The 18725-nt window shown below is 38.4% G+C and overlaps 1 protein-coding gene across 3 annotated transcripts in view; it reads left to right on the forward strand.

Moving 5' to 3' along the window:
* Positions 1–18725, forward strand: part of chs1 (chitin synthase 1) — a 47858-nt gene that overhangs the window by 18852 nt on the left and 10281 nt on the right. For all 3 annotated transcript variants that reach the window (XM_062463263.1, XM_062463264.1, XM_062463266.1), the window contains 4 exons: positions 80–227; positions 342–407; positions 489–723; positions 18297–18497. In XM_062463263.1, the coding sequence (XP_062319247.1) occupies positions 80–227; positions 342–407; positions 489–723; positions 18297–18497 (650 nt within the window). The remainder of the gene's footprint in view (positions 1–79; positions 228–341; positions 408–488; positions 724–18296; positions 18498–18725) is intronic.

Raw genomic sequence — 18725 nt, forward strand, 5'->3', positions numbered from 1 at the left:
TCACCTTACGGCCTAATATGCATACCAGTCATCACACGTTAGATACATAAAATATCATGTATCCTTTGTTTTATTTCAGGGTGTTCACCAACAAGGAACCAGATGATGTGTCCATCATCGAAACGCCATATGGCGGACGTCTGATGTTTGTGATGCCTGAGGGCAACATGCTTTATGTTCATTTAAAGGACAAGTCTCTGATCAGGAATAAGAAGAGGTGGTCCCAGGTAGGTATGGAGGCAGGAAAGGGATCTGTGGCTGGCACAACCTGAAATGGAAAGAAACTTCCAGTTTACACATTGATATTGTATGTAGACAGATGCAACTGGTCTCTCTTACAGATCATGTATCTGTATTATCTCCTCGGCTGGAAAGGCTATATCGTAAAGAACCCTCAGAAGATTACAGTAAGGTTCACATACATCTCTTGACATAGAATGCACTGTAAGGTTGTAGGACAAATCATGAGAGGACTTTTGTCTTTACAGAGGCAGAACAACCCCTGCCGCGCAAGCCTAATTTCTCTGGATGGTGAAAGCTTTCTGTTGCCCCAATACGACAACGACAGTAAGAGGAAGCACATCACAGACGACAACACCTACATCATGGCACTGGATGGAGACACGGACTTTCAGCCCAAAGCTCTCATCTTATTGGTCGACCGTCTCAGGATGTATGACAATGTGGGAGCAGCATGTGGGCGGATCCACCCCACTGGGATGGGTGAGTACATACAGAACATAACTATCTTGACCACGGATCAGGGGGGTAGCCACAAGTGGGTCGGGGGGTGTCTGTGTGGGGGGGACTAGGCACAGGCCCCCTCATTTACATGCCCAGATTTCTGATTTCTTACTATGGATGAGCGAGTACAACATTATCTGTATCTGTTCAACCAAGTAAATTATCTGTATCCGTACTCAGAATGGGCATGGCTTACATCAAAAGGGAGTGGAGCTAATCAGCCATTTTTAATTTAACCCTGAAATTGATATAGGTTATCAGAAGTTACTATACTTTTGTAAAAACTTTACAAAAAAGCATCAGAATTGAGCATCAGAGCAATGTTTATGATCATAAGAGTAAAAGAGCTATTTACAGTTTTTTTTTTAATCAACTTTAATGAATGAATCAATCAGGGCTTGAAATTGCAACAATTTGGATGCATTTGCTCCCAACATCTCATCTTTGACCTCAAATTATATTTGGGAACATTCGTGCGAGTGAGATAAATCCTTTTGGTGTGACCTGTTTTAATATCTTTACATAACACTCGCTAATTTGCCTACTGAACAGTAAGCCTATATGCCTGCTGTGAGCTGAACTGTAATCCAACGTACATAACCAGTTACATTTACATTTATTCATTTAGCAGACGCTTTTATCCAAAGCGACTTCCAAGAGAGAGCTTTACAAAGTGCATAGGTCACTGATAATAACAACAAGATAGCCACAAAAACATTGCGAGTAGCCAAAACATGAAGCACACATTGTGAACAACCAAAGTAAGTGCCAAAGGGAAGAACCATAAGAGCATGTAGTTAAACAAGTTACAATTAAACAACATGAACCGCTATAAGTGCAAGTGTACCTGTAGAAAAAAACAAGCAACAATAATAAAAATATATATCACAATATATCACAGCGAGTACAAAAATGTAAATCAGTTACCACTAACCACAAGAGCAACAAGTCTCTAAGCAAGAGTCATTGTGATCCTTGAGGAAACTAACATCGGGTCAAGCGAACCAGTAAAAAGGGGTCCTTGACTGCAAAACCAAGTTTACCTTGTCAGTTGAATAACAACAGTTCGGTGGGTAAAATGGACGTACAGTGAACCTCAAGTCCCATTGACACCTCTTTCCTATAAAAATCTCACAATTAAAAAATGTATCTGTAAAACGGTAAATCAGTTCAGTGGCTCCACCTTTTTTGGCTCTGGTCTGTACTTTTGTCATGTCCCAAAATTTAGATCTCAGACACTAGTTCAGCTGTGCGCTGCTCTGTGTACTTCCACGGGAATTACAAAGAAGAAAGTTTGGAAGATGTTCAAGGATATTGAAAATGGACCACGGTTGTAAATGCAGTGTTCCAGGCTGTACAGGGAATGCTGCCACTTTTCATAGTCTTGACACGGTCTGTGTTCCAAAATTTTTGCTGGTGCTCACAACTTTGTGCTACCAAGTAAAAATATTAATTTCAAGCCATGTGAATCGTTGGCAAGCAGCAAAGCTGTGATGGCACCTATTGTTTTTGTTAGTTTTATTGGTGGCCAAGCAGCGAAGCTGCGGAGCCATTTAAGTGTTTCTACCATTTCTTATTATTATTACACATCTTCTTCCGCCATTGGAGTCTATGGCAGCCCCTAGAACCGTACGGTAAAAAGTTGTGAAATGTGGCACACTCATTAAGGACAGTCCCTTCTTTATTTACACCAAGTTTCATGTCTCCCATTTGAGCACTCTAGTGCCACCAACGGGTCAAAGTCTGACCGATTTTCAAAAATGAGGTACCGTTGGATTCCCTGGATCAAGACGAGTCAAAACACTTTGGCATCAATTTCAGGTTATATAGATTTTCCGCCATTTTGAATTTTAAGGAAACACGTTTTTTCGCTCAATCTTCCCCAGAATTGGCACATATCATTGTCAGAGCAACCCTCACTCAAATTATCATAGGATTTTTGATTTTCAAAAACGTTTTGCCGATACATCAAAATTGGCAACTAAGCAACCAAACAGGAAGTTGGGTAATATCTCAGAAAATCTTTGACAAATCAACACCAAACTTGGTATCTTGACTCGAAACCCTCTTCTGAGGATGTCCAAACAATTTGGCCATGGGGAGGAAAAATGCGTTTTGGCCAATAGCTCTTGATTTGTTTCTTTGTCTCATGATATATTGGGAGATCCCATGTGTGACAGATGATAATGCGTGACACTAGCCGAATTCATGCGGCCGCCATTTGAATTCATTAAACTCCTCCTCCTACAAATGTTGTCCAATCTTCACCAAATTTGGCAGAGATTATCTTCAGACCAAGCCTCACAAACGTTATCAGATGGTTTTTGGATTTTTTAAACCGTTTGATCGGTACAACCAATCAAAATCTGCGGCAAAGCCGGCAAACAGGAAGTTGGGTCGTATCTCAGCAAGTCTTTAATGAGTTCACACCAAACTTGCTGCATCTACTCGTAACCCTCTTCTATGTGTAAAATGCTTTCTGGGTCATTTGACTGCTTGGCCACCTCATTTCTGCTTGCAGTTATATTTATTATTATTATTCTACCATGGGAGTTTATGGCAGCCCATAGAACCAAATGGTAAAACGTTTAGAAATTTGGCACACAGTCTCCTTATTAGGGATGGGTATCGAGAACCGGTTCTTGTTTAGAACCGGTTCCCAGTGAACCGATTCCTTGGAATCGTCAGCCAAATTCTTTAACGATTCTGCTAACGGTTCTCTGTGCCGTTGCGCATGCGCAAACTTTTATAGTTTATTCAGACTGCAGCAAACATGGCAACTAGGCAGAAGCGTTCTAAAGTTTGGTTGTATTTCACACAACAAAATGACAACGCCACTTGTAACACGTGTAAAAAAGTATATTTCGTCGAAGGGAGGAAATACAACAAATATGAAGAAGCATTTGAACACAGCATGGAACGAAGTTACTGGAATGTCATGTGTTCGATGCATGCAGCAGCGCAGCTAACGTTAGCGCTTCATCTCTAACTATCCACGGTAGAGCTAAACTCCTCAAAAGTGATCACAACCACTTGTCACTGTGTGAAGCAATTTGCCTTTATTGTGTATAGTCAATCAAGTTATCTTCTGTCCCGTCGTTTGAAGCATACATTTTAGCTCTGGCGTTTGTCTCCCATTATTGATCACTTCACGTTAATTATCGGAGGGCGTATCAGCAAACGTTCTCATTGTCGTGTTAACCCATTATTGAACTGAGCATATCGATTTTTAATCCATTATTAAACTTCGCATTTTAATTGTTTAACAGAATGGCCGATGTTTGACACTGTCATATTATATGATTTGACCTTGGCTGAAAATGGAAGATTCTATAGCTAAGCTAGCGTAGCTAATAGAAGTGTAGAAGAAGAGCAACGGAATTTTTTTTATGTATATGTATACATAATATATATGGTGTGCAGGATTATAGAAAATTATATAAAAGAATTTATGTAAACAGCAAATGTTTACTCCTCGACAGGTCTGCAAACGTTTGTTAACCGAGACCGTAGGTCGAGGTTTACAAACAAATCGTTTTAACAAATCGAGGCGACAAAGCGTTTGCTGACCTGTCGAGGAGTAAACATTTGGTTTCTTATATACTACAACAATACGTGGGAAGATCAAACAGGTCGAATCTGGAGCAGACGCCATGTTGTCAGAGCAATCAGCTGCACTTGCACTGGTGACGTCACTACACCTCCAAGGCAACATATCAACAACATCAATTCGTCTTCTGTCTGCTTCAGATACTTTTTTTAAACGCGAAGCGATTGCGGGGCATTTGCGGACCTGTGCAGAAACCATATTTGGTTGTTTTAGTTTTTTTTTTGGCAACTTAGGCTACTTTGTTGCCGAGCAGATGCTACGTTGTTAAGGTCAATGGCTACATCTCCAAGGCAACCGCTTGTTGCTAGGTCCATAAAACCGTTTATTTACCTCTGCGAACATTCGGGAGGTATATAAACGGTATTATTAACTTTTGAGAACGTCTTCTGGACCAATAGGAACAGCGTATTGGTCCAATTATTACACTAGTATATAAGAAACCCATTTGTGCCCTTTCCCCCCCCCCTTGCCCAATAAGAATCGATAAGAGAATCGATAAGGAATCGAATCGATAAGCAGGAATTGATAAGGAATCGGAATTGTTAAAATCTTATCAATACTCATCCCTAATCCTTATCATTGACACTGACTTTCATGTCTACCACTTGAGCACTCTATCACCACCAAGCGGTTGGAGGTGCGTTTACACACTTAACCTTTGAACCGTATGACCAATTTTCCAAAATGAGGTATTATTAGATTCTTTGGATCAAGACAATTTGATTGCACCCTATGACGTTATTTACGGCATGAAGGTTTTTCCGCCATTTAGAATTTTCTAAAAAAACTACTTTTTCAAACTCCTCCTAGGCCAAACATTTTATCAGATCATCTTCCGAGCATGCCGACCTACTGGTCAGAAAAATACGACAAATACTTTTTTTGCTTATAACTTCTGAACAGTTTGACCAAATATCACAAGATTTGTCTCTTTTATGTGGCATAAAAAGTCAAAAAATATCTCACATTCCCACGCTGGCCATTTTGGGCATCGGTCATTTAGAATTTTGTCACACTGAATTATATATTTAATGAACACATTGGTTTATCATTATAAAACTCGGTATACATTATTGGCACAATGTCGTAAAGGTAATCAAAATGGTTTGGGGTAAAAAAAGCTAATATCTTTTGATTAGTTTTGCCTTGCTTGTTTAGATCCTCATTTAGCCTTTTTGCACTTTGCCCCTTAATTGGTGCTTGCAGCTATATATTTTAGACTGGAAGTTTAGGGCAGCGAGTTTCCCACAATTATCTCGAGAACCTGGCACTCTGCATCATATTTTGCAGGGGTCCTTTTTATAATCCAACAGGGCGCAGTTCGTCAAACGTCAATTTGGTGATGGATTATTTTCAGCCATGTTCACTTCACACCTTACACTTCACTAGCGCGTGCACTAGGAGGCTGTATGATACTTCAGTGAATTTTTTTTAGTTAATTAACTAATTTGATTAACAAAGGCTTAAAATAAATAAATTAAATAAAACTAACCGCTTAATGCACCAGAGTTTGTAGTAAGGAAAATACATTTTGTTTTGTTATTTAGAAGCAAATTCGTTTTTACAACCGATATGGCCAGGTTAGTGCTGACTGCTGGCATGACATTGAAGCAGCTGCTTTCAAAGGGGTTTCTTTATGGATGAAATGCTGGCTAGCTAACATAACTAGAATATACAATGGATACTTTCAGTAGATCAGTGAATTTAATATGAAAACATTGTTTACTGATGTCAACAGCTAGCTTTGCGCAACTTGCCTACCCTGCCTTTAAGCCTCCTTTCAAACTGCTACTCCTTTCAAACTACTCCTTTCCACAAACTGGCATACGACACAGACAATGTTTGTACAAATTTAGTTTCCCCGGTCATGTCTTATTTATGCGAAAGCGATACAGATTATACAAGACTATTTTACAGCATTGCATAGCACAAAGGAAAAAATACAAACGTTAATGTAAACATATCAAACACCCCTTAGGCAAAACTGTACATGCAAGTGCTGTATGGTGAAGTAGGCCTACAATTATGACAACTGGCTGAACCATTGTGCATGTAATGACTTCTGTCATGTACTAAATGTCTAGATGTTTGTGGTGGTAAGACAATTTAACAGAGAACCAATATAATACATGTTGATAAAAATATCATAAGCAATTGATAACGTAGGAAACAACAGACAAATGAAGGCTACCTAATCAGTTACATGAATGTACCACAGCTTTGGCAATTAGTTTAAAATGATGAGAAATTGCTTTTATAATGTGCATAAGTGACTAGAATAGATGATGTGGAGGTTGAACAAGTACTTCAGAGATGACAGAGAATTTCAATTGTGAAATATAGGTACAAAAGCCACTGAGAAGAGCTGCCATCACCAGCTGTGTCACGGTCATCTGTCTTTAATTCCAGAACTTACTTGTAAGTTGTAAGTTACTTACTTGTAACTACAAGTAAGTTTTCACAAACAACAGTTTTACTATGTCAGGAGTTTTAAATATAAAATGTAGAAAATATAAATTTTGAAAATGTACAACAGTATCTAAATAATTCTACTAATAATGCAACTGCACTGGACAAGCCCTGGACAAGCCCTGGAGTAGGAAGATAAATTAGGGTCAAAAAGATTTGCAAGTGTAAAACTGAATATGAATGCAGAATATAGATTTGTATCTTCGAAACCTGATTTTCAAAAGAACAGAAAATATTTGCATCTTTGTAACGCAATTTAAAAAAGAGCAGAAAAGATTTGTAGCTTGAGCCTTTAAATTTTGTGAGCTCACTTTGCTCCTTTCAATTTTGCGTCCATTCCAGAACCCTGCTTTCTTGACTTTTTCTAGATCTTTGTGTTTTGCCACTCAGTATTAAAGGTCCCATGACATGAAATGTTCACTTTAGGAGGTTATTTAACATTAATATGAGTTTCCCTAGCCTGCCTTTGGTGGCTTTTTTAATATATTTTTTTATTTTGGTTTGAATCATGTCAAACAGAAGCAAAAATATGTAGCGGGGTATACATGTTTAAGATTAGGAATACTTAATCTATAATAAAGTATTTAGTTGACGGGACACCACCCTAATATTGGTTTAGGATATTAGGGAATGCTATATTTAACATGTAATAGTCAGTCTCATCTTTAGGAATGAATTCGTTCTAAGTGTAGAGCCAATCGTAACATCAGTGAACACGCACGTCAAAATATCTTTACAATGAATTTATTCAAATAAGGTTAACAGATCGTATGAACAAGTTAGATTATGGGTTTGATATTAGAGATTGGTTTCAATGAACAGAATGAAATGGTCTAACTTAAAGTAAGACAGAAATCGTTAGCCATAGTTATGTTTGATCAGGGGTTGATCAATGAGGTTGAGGGCGGTTTGCGCCAAAGGTCCATTTGAAGAATCTGAAGTCAAAGCGCGGCTGCGCTGGGTCATGTGACTGAGTCTGCGGGATCTCAGTCAAGTCGCAATTAGAATTGCGTTTTTGGTTCTTTCTGTTGAAACGTCCAGATAGTCGCGATCACTATAAAGTTTAATCTCAGGAGAAGCTTGGCGACATCCTTTGGAACTCCAATCCTGATGGTGTTCATGCCATGGTTGGTTTCGCTGGAGTCAGAGATTGATGGTCATTTTAGTGCTTTATACAGTTCAGAGTTCTAGGGAGGACCTGTCTGGGGTCAGACGTTGATTGGGGGAAGCTGGGGTCTCAACTCCCCCCTCCTTCCTTCACACCTACCAAAGGTGTGATCTGGTCTATGGCTGGTTCATAAGATTGTTCAAATATTGTTCTGGACATCTTGGTACAGTTACAAAATATAGTTGAATGATTGTTTTATTATGATAGTGTTGTGTAGATACCAAGAATGACATGGTTATCTTTCAGGAAGAAGGAGTACTTACTAGAATCAAGATTTCAGTGTACACAACATTAAAACAAAGTAACAAACATGACACAAATACCCCTGTCATAATTCTTCACCTTTTACTCTTGTGGTAAAGGTGAAGTCTCAAGAACATTCTTCAAAAGTTCTGATCAATATATGATCTCTGATGTGTTCTTTGTTCAAATCGCTGCCAAAACGGATAGAAAATGGTTGCTGGAGACGTGTTGTCTCAAGCAGGCCCTTTGAAGCTTGCAAGCTAGCAGGAGGGCTGATTAGGTAGATTGGGGAGGTCCCCCCCCAATTCTATGGTTCCTTTGCATTGGCGTTTGGTGGGTAATCAGCATACTGAGGGTGTCACGAGGGCTGATTAGGTGTGTCTGATGTGATTGAATCACTCTTCAGGTGTGGCAAGATGTTGGCTCTGTGTGGTCTTGCTGACCTCACTACAAATAGCTAGCTTCACAACTAACTTTAAGCAAAAAAGTTCTTCCAACTCACTAGTTCTCTCAAACGCGTCATGAATTGTCATTTTTGAGTCTTCGGCAAAATTACTAGATAGCTTTTGTTTTGTTTACCAACCACAGTTACATCTTTTGTGAGGTTTTCCTGCACTACAAGCGAACAAACCACAATTTTGTAAGACAGCGCCGCCAAGTGCAAAAAAGATTTATGCAATTTTTATTGATGTATCTACAACAAGGCTGCACAACTATAAATGCTGAGCATGTCTCCGCACACCCTTACATGACATTAAGATCGCAGACCCGCAGAAGCATAAACCAGGTCTTATGCATATCGACACACCACACCTCTTCTTTCTCACGCTGAAAATCCCCCAAAGTTACATTCTTTAACTCTCTAAATGTTGTCTGAATAATAACATGGTATTGTGCCTGTTAATGCCTGTAATGCAGTGAAGAAAACTATATGACAACAATAATGTTTAATGTAACTGGCCCCTCTAACAGTATAACTGTCCCCTGATTGCCCCCCCTCCAGTTGAATTGGTCTAGAACCGCCACTGAGTTGTACACCGGACAAGTATTCTAATAAACACAAAGGAGTTACTCCTTCTTACATCTTAAATTAAGTTTTATTTATGTGTCGCTTTTAATAAAAGTGTGACAATTGTGCTTTGTTAGTTGCAGGTTGCATTTGCGTGATAAAGATAGAGCCCATATTATTCCAATAAACATTCTGTAGCGCCCCTCATTCCTTGGTTTTTGGCAAAATACAAAATACTTGGTAGGGCGCCCTGAGTTCTTTTTAACTAATATAAAATATGAATTCGTAAGTTGTTCTTTTCAAAGGTGCCAAAGATTTTATTTGACCTTTTCAAATAAAAAATTATGCATCTGCATCCAACGTAACAAAAATACCTCTTTACATTTAATATATAAAAGATCACAACTGGATAGACAAAATCAATGGCCCGAAATTATTATTTTTACTAATTGAAAATAAAAACCCAGTCTGTTGAATGCCCGCTGTAGTGTGGCTCAGGTACGTTGGCCCACAGCATGAGATGGCGGCTGCCGTCTATGGGCAACACGCGGCACAACCAGTTACCTCGTGGCATGGTGATGTTAGGAAAGTTGGTTGAGCAGATAGACGGCGTCCAGGAAGAATATTAACAGAGTTTGACAATCAAAGTATTTGATTGTCCAGAAGAATGGAAAGTTTCATGAATTTGGCTATCCATCATTCTGTCCTTTTCCAGTCAGACGCAGTCCCTTCATGAATTGTAACCAACATCGGAGTTGCCATCCGACAGCTCACCAATTACATTCATAATATGGTCACCTAGTTGATAACACATCCAACTCACTTAACTTTAATATCCTAAAGTTTAAGTTTTACAAGGACTGCAAAACTTATATAAAACTAGAGAGGGTACAATTTCTGGGGAAATTGTAGGGTGTGCTTGCTTGGGTCGGTTGCACAGGGGTCCGTTTTTGAATTACATTTTTTTTTTGCTGCTCATTTACAACTGAAAATACAAGTGAAGTGTAGAATGAAATGTCTTCTCATTTCCCCTGCAAGAGGCAGCCTCATCGTTGAATCAAAACAAATAAATTTGGCAGACCGGTGTAAAAATGTACCTAATCTCTATGACTTAAACGTCATTTTAAGTTTTTCCCTTCTCATGATATTTTCAGGCATTTAGCCTACTCATTGCATTCATTCATTAATAAAGAACCCCCTTTGAAGATTATTCTACAACGTTACCCGGCAGTAGAAGATGGAATCGCGATTCAAACAGTACCATCTGCTAACTGAAAATATGCCCCCCAAAACGTAAATAAGCTTGACATTTATTTAGTGGAAAATCGCTCATTCATAAAAAGCTCACTGGTAGCGATCATTGTCAGTAACAACGCAAAATGCGATATAGCCCTGTGTGGAGAAGCTGCCCCGGTAAATTGTACTACTACGGTACAGTACTAGACTACTGCTGTGTTCGTCTTGGTAGCGATTGCGTCGGTTGAATTGGATTTAACGTTCCGTTGTACGGTTTAAGCTGAAATTAATTATTTTCATGAACAAATTGACAACGTTTAGGCTGTGGCAATGAAGTTCAGGTTAGTAGTTAGATAGACTTTTGATTTAAGTAAGGGGAGTGCCGAACATGTTCTGTCGCCGTTTGACTTCCTACAGTTGTGTAAGCTAGATGTTTTTGTAGTGTGTCTCACGTAAGCTACAGCGTTGCAGTGAGCTACACTGGTTTGAAACCACAGGTAATGTTTTTTTCACCAACAGATCGTTTACTAATGTCAGAATAAACCCTACAACGAAAATGTATATGTGAGGAATGTTTATTTTAACGATTGAAAACAGATAACGCTACATCATAGACCACTGTAGTATGTGTTGCCCGGGCAACACAGGCTAATGTCATGATGCTAATACTTGAAATAGTAGACTACTGTTTCCGAAAGTAGATGTACTTCCTTAATAATATCATCTTATATTGTACATTACACATCACAATTGTGTATGACACACAATTGTGATGTGTAATCACAAAGTAAAATTAGTAAATAGTTATCACCTGGCCTCTTTGCTTGTGGCGTTTCTGCAGCTGCCTTGCAGTAAAGCTATAGTTAGCCTAGCTATCTCCCAGAAGTTAACGAGCTGCTAAACTAATATTCTGCTAGAGGTAGTCACGCGAGTTTTCGTGACGTTAGTGACGTAAGTAGCGTCATTGACTGTGGTTAGCAAGTTAGCCACCGTTAGCTTCACTTTTCGACACAAAAACGTAATTTCTACTTAAACCGTGCAACGGAACGTAAATCCCAATACAAGCAACTCAATCGCTACCAAGACGAAACTTTTGACACCTACGTTGTCTATGTAGGCCAAATATTGACTGAGTTTTAGGGGGGCAAAAAGAAATAAAAATAATAATAACTAGAAAAGGCTGTTCCTGCGAAACAGCAGTGAGAATGCTGAAAACCTGAATGGGGATAGCTGACCATGCTAAAAAAGCTGAAAATAGTGAAAATTTAGTAGAAAGTTATAAGCTGAAGCTTCAAAGCAACCGAAAGGTATTTTTGAAAGGGGCTGGAGCAGCATTCCAACAATGATTTGAAAGGATTTACCATTACTTTTAAAGGGAGAATAATTTGCACAAAAACCTTAATATTTTAAAAAGTATAAAAGTGAGAAATGAGAAAATACCCGCAAGCTGAAATGAATTTCAAAAATGTGTGAGTCACACAAAAGAGGCAGTGTGGAAGCTGAACTGCATCATCTTAACAAAGCTAAGAGCTAAAATAGCCTACAATGTGGGAGAAGCTGAAAGCTGAACTGTTAAACAGAAGAAGTAGTAGGCTAGCTAGTCGTAACAAGAATATTATCGTTTTAACAGATTAAATTATAGTTGGGATAGTATTAGCAGTAGCAGATGTAGCCTATGCGTTTACTCGGCTTTCTTAGTTGGATTCAATGTGTTGATGGAATGAAACATACAGCAGTAGAGCCGATACAGGAAGACACGGCGACACTTTGTTGCAGAAGGATGATGGTGCAAGTTTTGTCCGTGGAGCATACAACGATTAATAAAAAAGAATCATGTAGACGCGTTTATTGAGTAATCGCATAACTAATTACACATGTAAACGGAGTAATCGTATAATTGGCATAAACCGACAATTGCTAGTAATCGTGTTTCTCATGGTCAAGTAAACGTACCAATCACCTGTGTGAGACTGAGTGGTGCGTGTCTGTCGTTACGGTGATGGTGCAGCTATGATTGCTAACGCGCTGAGGGCAGAGAATAAGAGAAATGTAGCTAGAATCCACACCTCAAACAAGATAACCTAGACGCAAAACTGTACGTCCAATACAAAATATAAGGATATTTTCCGAGACCCAAGACTCTGCCGAAACCAGAGATATTCTTTATATGTCTGTGCAGTCAGAAATACGACTCTACCTGCAGTTTCAAAAACGTGTTCCTTTTGCTTTCCTGTTGCTTGTTTGTTTGGTTGCCACGGTGATGGCGCAGCTGTGATAGCTAACGAGCTAGGCAGAGAGAAAAACGAACATTTACCTAGCATCCACACCTCAAACAAGTTGACCTAGACGCAAAACTATACGTCCAATCCAAAATATAAGGATATTTTCCGAGACCCAAGACTCTGCCGAAACCAGAGATGTCCTTTATATGTCTGTGCGGTCAGAAATACGACTCTATCGGCAGGTTCAAAATCTTGTTCCTTCTTGCTTTCTCTGACTGATTTTACTCACCTCTCCGTTGAAGTTAGTGAGAGAATTTGAAAGGCTGCTCTCGCTTCAAGGCTCATAGCTGAAAATCTGTAAATGTGAGCTCTTTAGTAGTTACATTGGCTGAAAGAGGACAATTTTTCCTACATTTTAAGGTATAACTTGTTTCTGTAAGTTAAACTATATGAACGTTAGAGGAATTTGTTTGACAAATTAGTTGAATATCAGAAAAAGAGCAGCCAGCAGAGTTGCTGCTCATTCATAAAAATCAAGAAGGAGCAAACATTTTAATGTATTTCAAACTGTCATAATTCAAAATTGGCTGAACATTTGAAAAAGCTGAATCATTTGGGAATAGCTGAATGTCTTGTGAACATTTTAAAGGTTGAATGGTGTCTCTAGCTGAAAGTAAGCTGAAGTAGTTACGTTTGAAAGAGGAGGAAGCTTTTTAATGATTTGAAAGGATTTACCATTACTTTTAATGGGAGAATAATTTGCACAAAAACCTTAATGTCTTAAAAAGTATAAAAGTGAGAAATACCAAAAGTCATAGCCATCATCTCCTGAAGGAGCTGAACGTTTTGATACAAAAGTTGTAGGAATCGGTTAAAGTATGCAGAACGAGTTAAAGGCCAAAAATCGGCGGAAGAACTGAGAAGTTGAAAACAACTAGAAAAGGCTGTTCCTGCGAAACAGCAGTGAGAATGCTGAAAACCTGAATGGGGATAGCTGACCATGCTAAAAAAGCTGAAAATAGTGAAAATTTAGTAGAAAGTTATAAGCTGAAGCTTCAAAGCAACGGAAAGGTATTTTTGAAAGGGGCTGGAGCAGCATTCCAACAATGATTTGAAAGGATTTACCATTACTTTTAAAGGGAGAATAATTTGCACAAAAACCTTAATATTTTAAAAAGTATAAAAGTGAGAAATGAGAAAATACCCGCAAGCTGAAATGAATTTCAAAAATGTGTGAGTCACACAAAAGAGGCAGTGTGGAAGCTGAACTGCATCATCTTAACAAAGCTAAGAGCTAAAATAGCCTACAATGTGGGAGAAGCTGAAAGCTGAACTGTTAAACAGAAGAAGAAGTAGGCTAGCTAGTCGTAACAAGAATATTATCGTTTTAACAGATTAAATTATAGTTGGGATAGTATTAGCAGTAGCAGATGTAGCCTATGCGTTTACTCGGCTTTCTTAGTAGGATTCAATGTGTTGATGGAATGAAACATACAGCAGTAGGGCCGATACAGGAAGACACAGCGACACTTTGTTGCAGAAGGATGATGGTGCAAGTTTTGTCCGTGGAGCGTACAACGATAAATATTGAATTTTGAAAATGAATTCCGTTCATATTTTGAATTCTTTTTCAATCCTTATAAAATGAAGTCACTTAAAGATGCTAAATAAGTTGACAAAGGGGAAAAATTAGCAGAAATGTAGTTGCTGGAACTCTTTTCAGAGCTGGAAAGTACTTGTGGAAGGACGTGGAGCTGAATTAGCATTGAAAAACAAACTACTGTAAAACATGTAAAAAAAGAACAGTGCTGAACAATACAGTGTAAAGAAGTTCAACTGTTAAACAAATATATATTTAAAGAAGCCAATATGACCATTGATATGTACTCTGATATTAGAAGGAAAGGAATAAATGAAATCTTAAACTGAACCAAGTCCAGTAAGGTTAATGATTGTTCAGTTTTTATAAAGGCGAGTCACACAAAAGAGGCAGTGTGGAAGCTGAACTGCATCATCTTAACAAAGCTAAGAGCTAAAATTGCCTACAATGTGGGAGAAGCTGAAAGCTGAACTGTTAAACAGAAGAAGTAGGCTAGCTAGTCGTAACAAGAATATTATCGTTTTAACAGATTAAATTATAGTTGGGATAGTATTAGCAGTAGCAGATGTAGCCTATGCGTTTACTCGGCTTTCTTAGTTGGATTCAATGTGTTGATGGAATGAAACATACAGCAGTAGGGCCGATACAGGAAGACACGGCGACACTTTGTTGCAGAAGGATGATGGTGCAAGTTTTGTCCGTGGAGCATACAACGATTAATAAAAAAGAATCATGTAGACGCGTTTATTGGGTAATCGCATAACTAACTAGAAAAGGCTGTTCCTGCGAAACAGCAGTGAGAATGCTGAAAACCTGAATGGGGATAGCTGACCATGCTAAAAAAGCTGAAAATAGTGAAAATTTAGTAGAAAGTTATAAGCTGAAGCTTCAAAGCAACCGAAAGGTATTTTTGAAAGGGGCTGGAGCAGCATTCCAACAATGATTTGAAAGGATTTACCATTACTTTTAAAGGGAGAATAATTTGCACAAAAACCTTAATATTTTAAAAAGTATAAAAGTGAGAAATGAGAAAATACCCGCAAGCTGAAATGAATTTCAAAAATGTGTGAGTCACACAAAAGAGGCAGTGTGGAAGCTGAACTGCATCATCTTAACAAAGCTAAGAGCTAAAATAGCCTACAATGTGGGAGAAGCTGAAAGCTGAACTGTTAAACAGAAGAAGAAGTAGGCTAGCTAGTCGTAACAAGAATATTATCGTTTTAACAGATTAAATTATAGTTGGGATAGTATTAGCAGTAGCAGATGTAGCCTATGCGTTTACTCGGCTTTCTTAGTAGGATTCAATGTGTTGATGGAATGAAACATACAGCAGTAGGGCCGATACAGGAAGACACGGCGACACTTTGTTGCAGAAGGATGATGGTGCAAGTTTTGTCCGTGGAGCATACAACGATAAATATTGAATTTTGAAAATGAATTCCGTTCATATTTTGAATTCTTTTTCAATCCTTATAAAATGAAGTCACTTAAAGATGCTAAATAAGTTGACAAAGGGGAAAAATTAGCAGAAATGTAGTTGCTGGAACTCTTTTCAGAGCTGGAAAGTACTTGTGGAAGGACGTGGAGCTGAATTAGCATTGAAAAACAAACTACTGTAAAACATGTAAAAAAAGAACAGTGCTGAACAATACAGTGTAAAGAAGTTCAACTGTTAAACAAATATATATTTAAAGAAGCCAATATGACCATTGATATGTACTCTGATATTAGAAGGAAAGGAATAAATGAAATCTTAAACTGAACCAAGTCCAGTAAGGTTAATGATTGTTCAGTTTTTATAAAGGCGAGTCACACAAAAGAGGCAGTGTGGAAGCTGAACTGCATCATCTTAACAAAGCTAAGAGCTAAAATTGCCTACAATGTGGGAGAAGCTGAAAGCTGAACTGTTAAACAGAAGAAGTAGGCTAGCTAGTCGTAACAAGAATATTATCGTTTTAACAGATTAAATTATAGTTGGGATAGTATTAGCAGTAGCAGATGTAGCCTATGCGTTTACTCGGCTTTCTTAGTTGGATTCAATGTGTTGATGGAATGAAACATACAGCAGTAGGGCCGATACAGGAAGACACGGCGACACTTTGTTGCAGAAGGATGATGGTGCAAGTTTTGTCCGTGGAGCATACAACGATTAATAAAAAAGAATCATGTAGACGTGTTTATTGAGTAATCGCATAACTAATTACACATGTAAACGGAGTAATCGTATTATTGGCATAAACCGACAATTGCTAGTAATCGTGTTTCTCATGGTCAAGTAAACGTACCAATCACCTGTGTGAGAGACTGAGTGGTGCGGGTCTGTCGTTACGGTGATGGTGCAGCTATGATTGCTAATGCGCTGAGGGTAGAGAATAAGAGAAATGTAGCTAGAATCCACACCTCAAACAAGATAACCTAGACGCAAAACTGTACGTCCAATCCAAAATATAAGGATATTTTCCGAGACCCAAGACTCTGCCGAAACCAGAGATATTCTTTATATATCTGTGCAGTCAGAAATACGACTCTACCTGCAGTTTCAAAAACGTGTTCCTTTTGCTTTCCTGGTGCTTGTTTGTTTGGTTGCCACGGTGATGGCGCAGCTGTGATAGCTAACGAGCTAGGCAGAGAGAAAAACGAACATTTACCTAGCATCCACACCTCAAACAAGTTGACCTAGACGCAAAACTATACGTCCAATCCAAAATATAAGGATATTTTCCGAGACCCAAGACTCTGCCGAAACCAGAGATGTCCTTTATATGTCTGTGCGGTCAGAAATACGACTCTATCGGCAGTTTCAAAATCTTGTTCCTTCTTGCTTTCTCTGACTGATTTTACTCACCTCTCCATTGAAGTTAGTGAGAGAATTTGAAAGGCTGCTCTCGCTTCAAGGCTCATAGCTGAAAATCTGTAAATGTGAGCTCTTTAGTAGTTACATTGGCTGAAAGAGGACAATGTTTCCTACATTTTAAGGTATAACTTGTTTCTGTAAGTTAAACTATATGAACGTTAGAGGAATTTGTTTGACAAATTAGTTGAATATCAGAAAAAGAGCAGCAAGCTGCTCATTCATAAAAATCAAGAAGGAGCAAACATTTTAATGTATTTCAAACTGTCATAATTCAAAATTGGCTGAACATTTGAAAAAGCTGAATCATTTGGGAATAGCTGAATGTCTTGTGAACATTTTAAAGGTTGAATGGTGTCTCTAGCTGAAAGTAAGCTGAAGTAGTTACGTTTGAAAGAGGAGGAAGCTTTTTAATGATTTGAAAGGATTTACCATTGCTTTTAATGGGAGAATAATTTGCACAAAAACCTTAATGTCTTAAAAAGTATAAAAGTGAGAAATACCAAAAGTCATAGCCATCATCTCCTGAAGGAGCTGAACGTTTTGATACAAAAGTTGTAGGAATCGGTTAAAGTATGCAGAACGAGTTAAAGGCCAAAAAACGGCGGAAGAACTAAGAAGTTGAAAAACAATAGTAAGAATGCTGAACAGCATTCTCACAATAAAGAGAAACAGGAAAACAATAGTGAGAATGCTTAACAGCATTCTCACAATAATAATATATATGTGAGAGAACAAAGGTTGTGCTCTCGCCGAAGGCTTGAGCACACCCAATAAAATAATATATAAAAACTCGATACACAAACTCTGATCTGCTCTCCACCATCTTCTCTCTCCTTCTGTTTCCATTCCTCCCAATATCCGACAACAGGTCAAGGGTCAAAACTAATCAACCAATAAGCTTACATAAACTGAAATCCAAATATTACATAATTATTAACATAATTATATAAAAAATATATGTAATTTAACAGCATTCGTTTACCACATTGGAATAGAAAAAACGAATAAACAAATGTAAATGCAATATCAAATTAAATCTCAGCAAGGTGCTTAACATTTGAGAACATACAAAAAACAGCACACTTTTTTGTGTGATATGGTGCTTGATATCAGCCTCTAACGCAATTGCCCTCCTCCAAAGGTCCAATGGTGTGGTACCAGAAATTTGAGTATGCTGTAGGCCACTGGCTCCAAAAGACAGCTGAGCATGTGTTTGGTTCGGTCCTCTGCTCGCCTGGTTGCTTCAGTCTGTTCAGAGGTTCTGCCCTCATGGATGACAATGTCTTGAAGAGATACACGACCACAGCAACAAAAGCCTCGGAGTATGTCCAGTACGACCAAGGTAACCAACTAACCATAAACTGTAACTCCAACTTAAACCTACATTCAGGTCTGATATGGAAAGCCATCACCAAATCAGTCCAATCTGGTTTGACTTACTGGAAATATAAAGGAGTGCTTCATAATTATATTACACATATCTACGGAGTCACTATAATGCAATTAGCTACTTTCTCCTAATCAGTCAATACCTCCCCCCCCCACACACACACCCCTCCCCCCACACACC

The sequence above is a fragment of the Osmerus eperlanus genome, chromosome 6, assembly GCF_963692335.1.
Source record: "Osmerus eperlanus chromosome 6, fOsmEpe2.1, whole genome shotgun sequence".
Lineage (NCBI taxonomy): Eukaryota > Metazoa > Chordata > Actinopteri > Osmeriformes > Osmeridae > Osmerus > Osmerus eperlanus.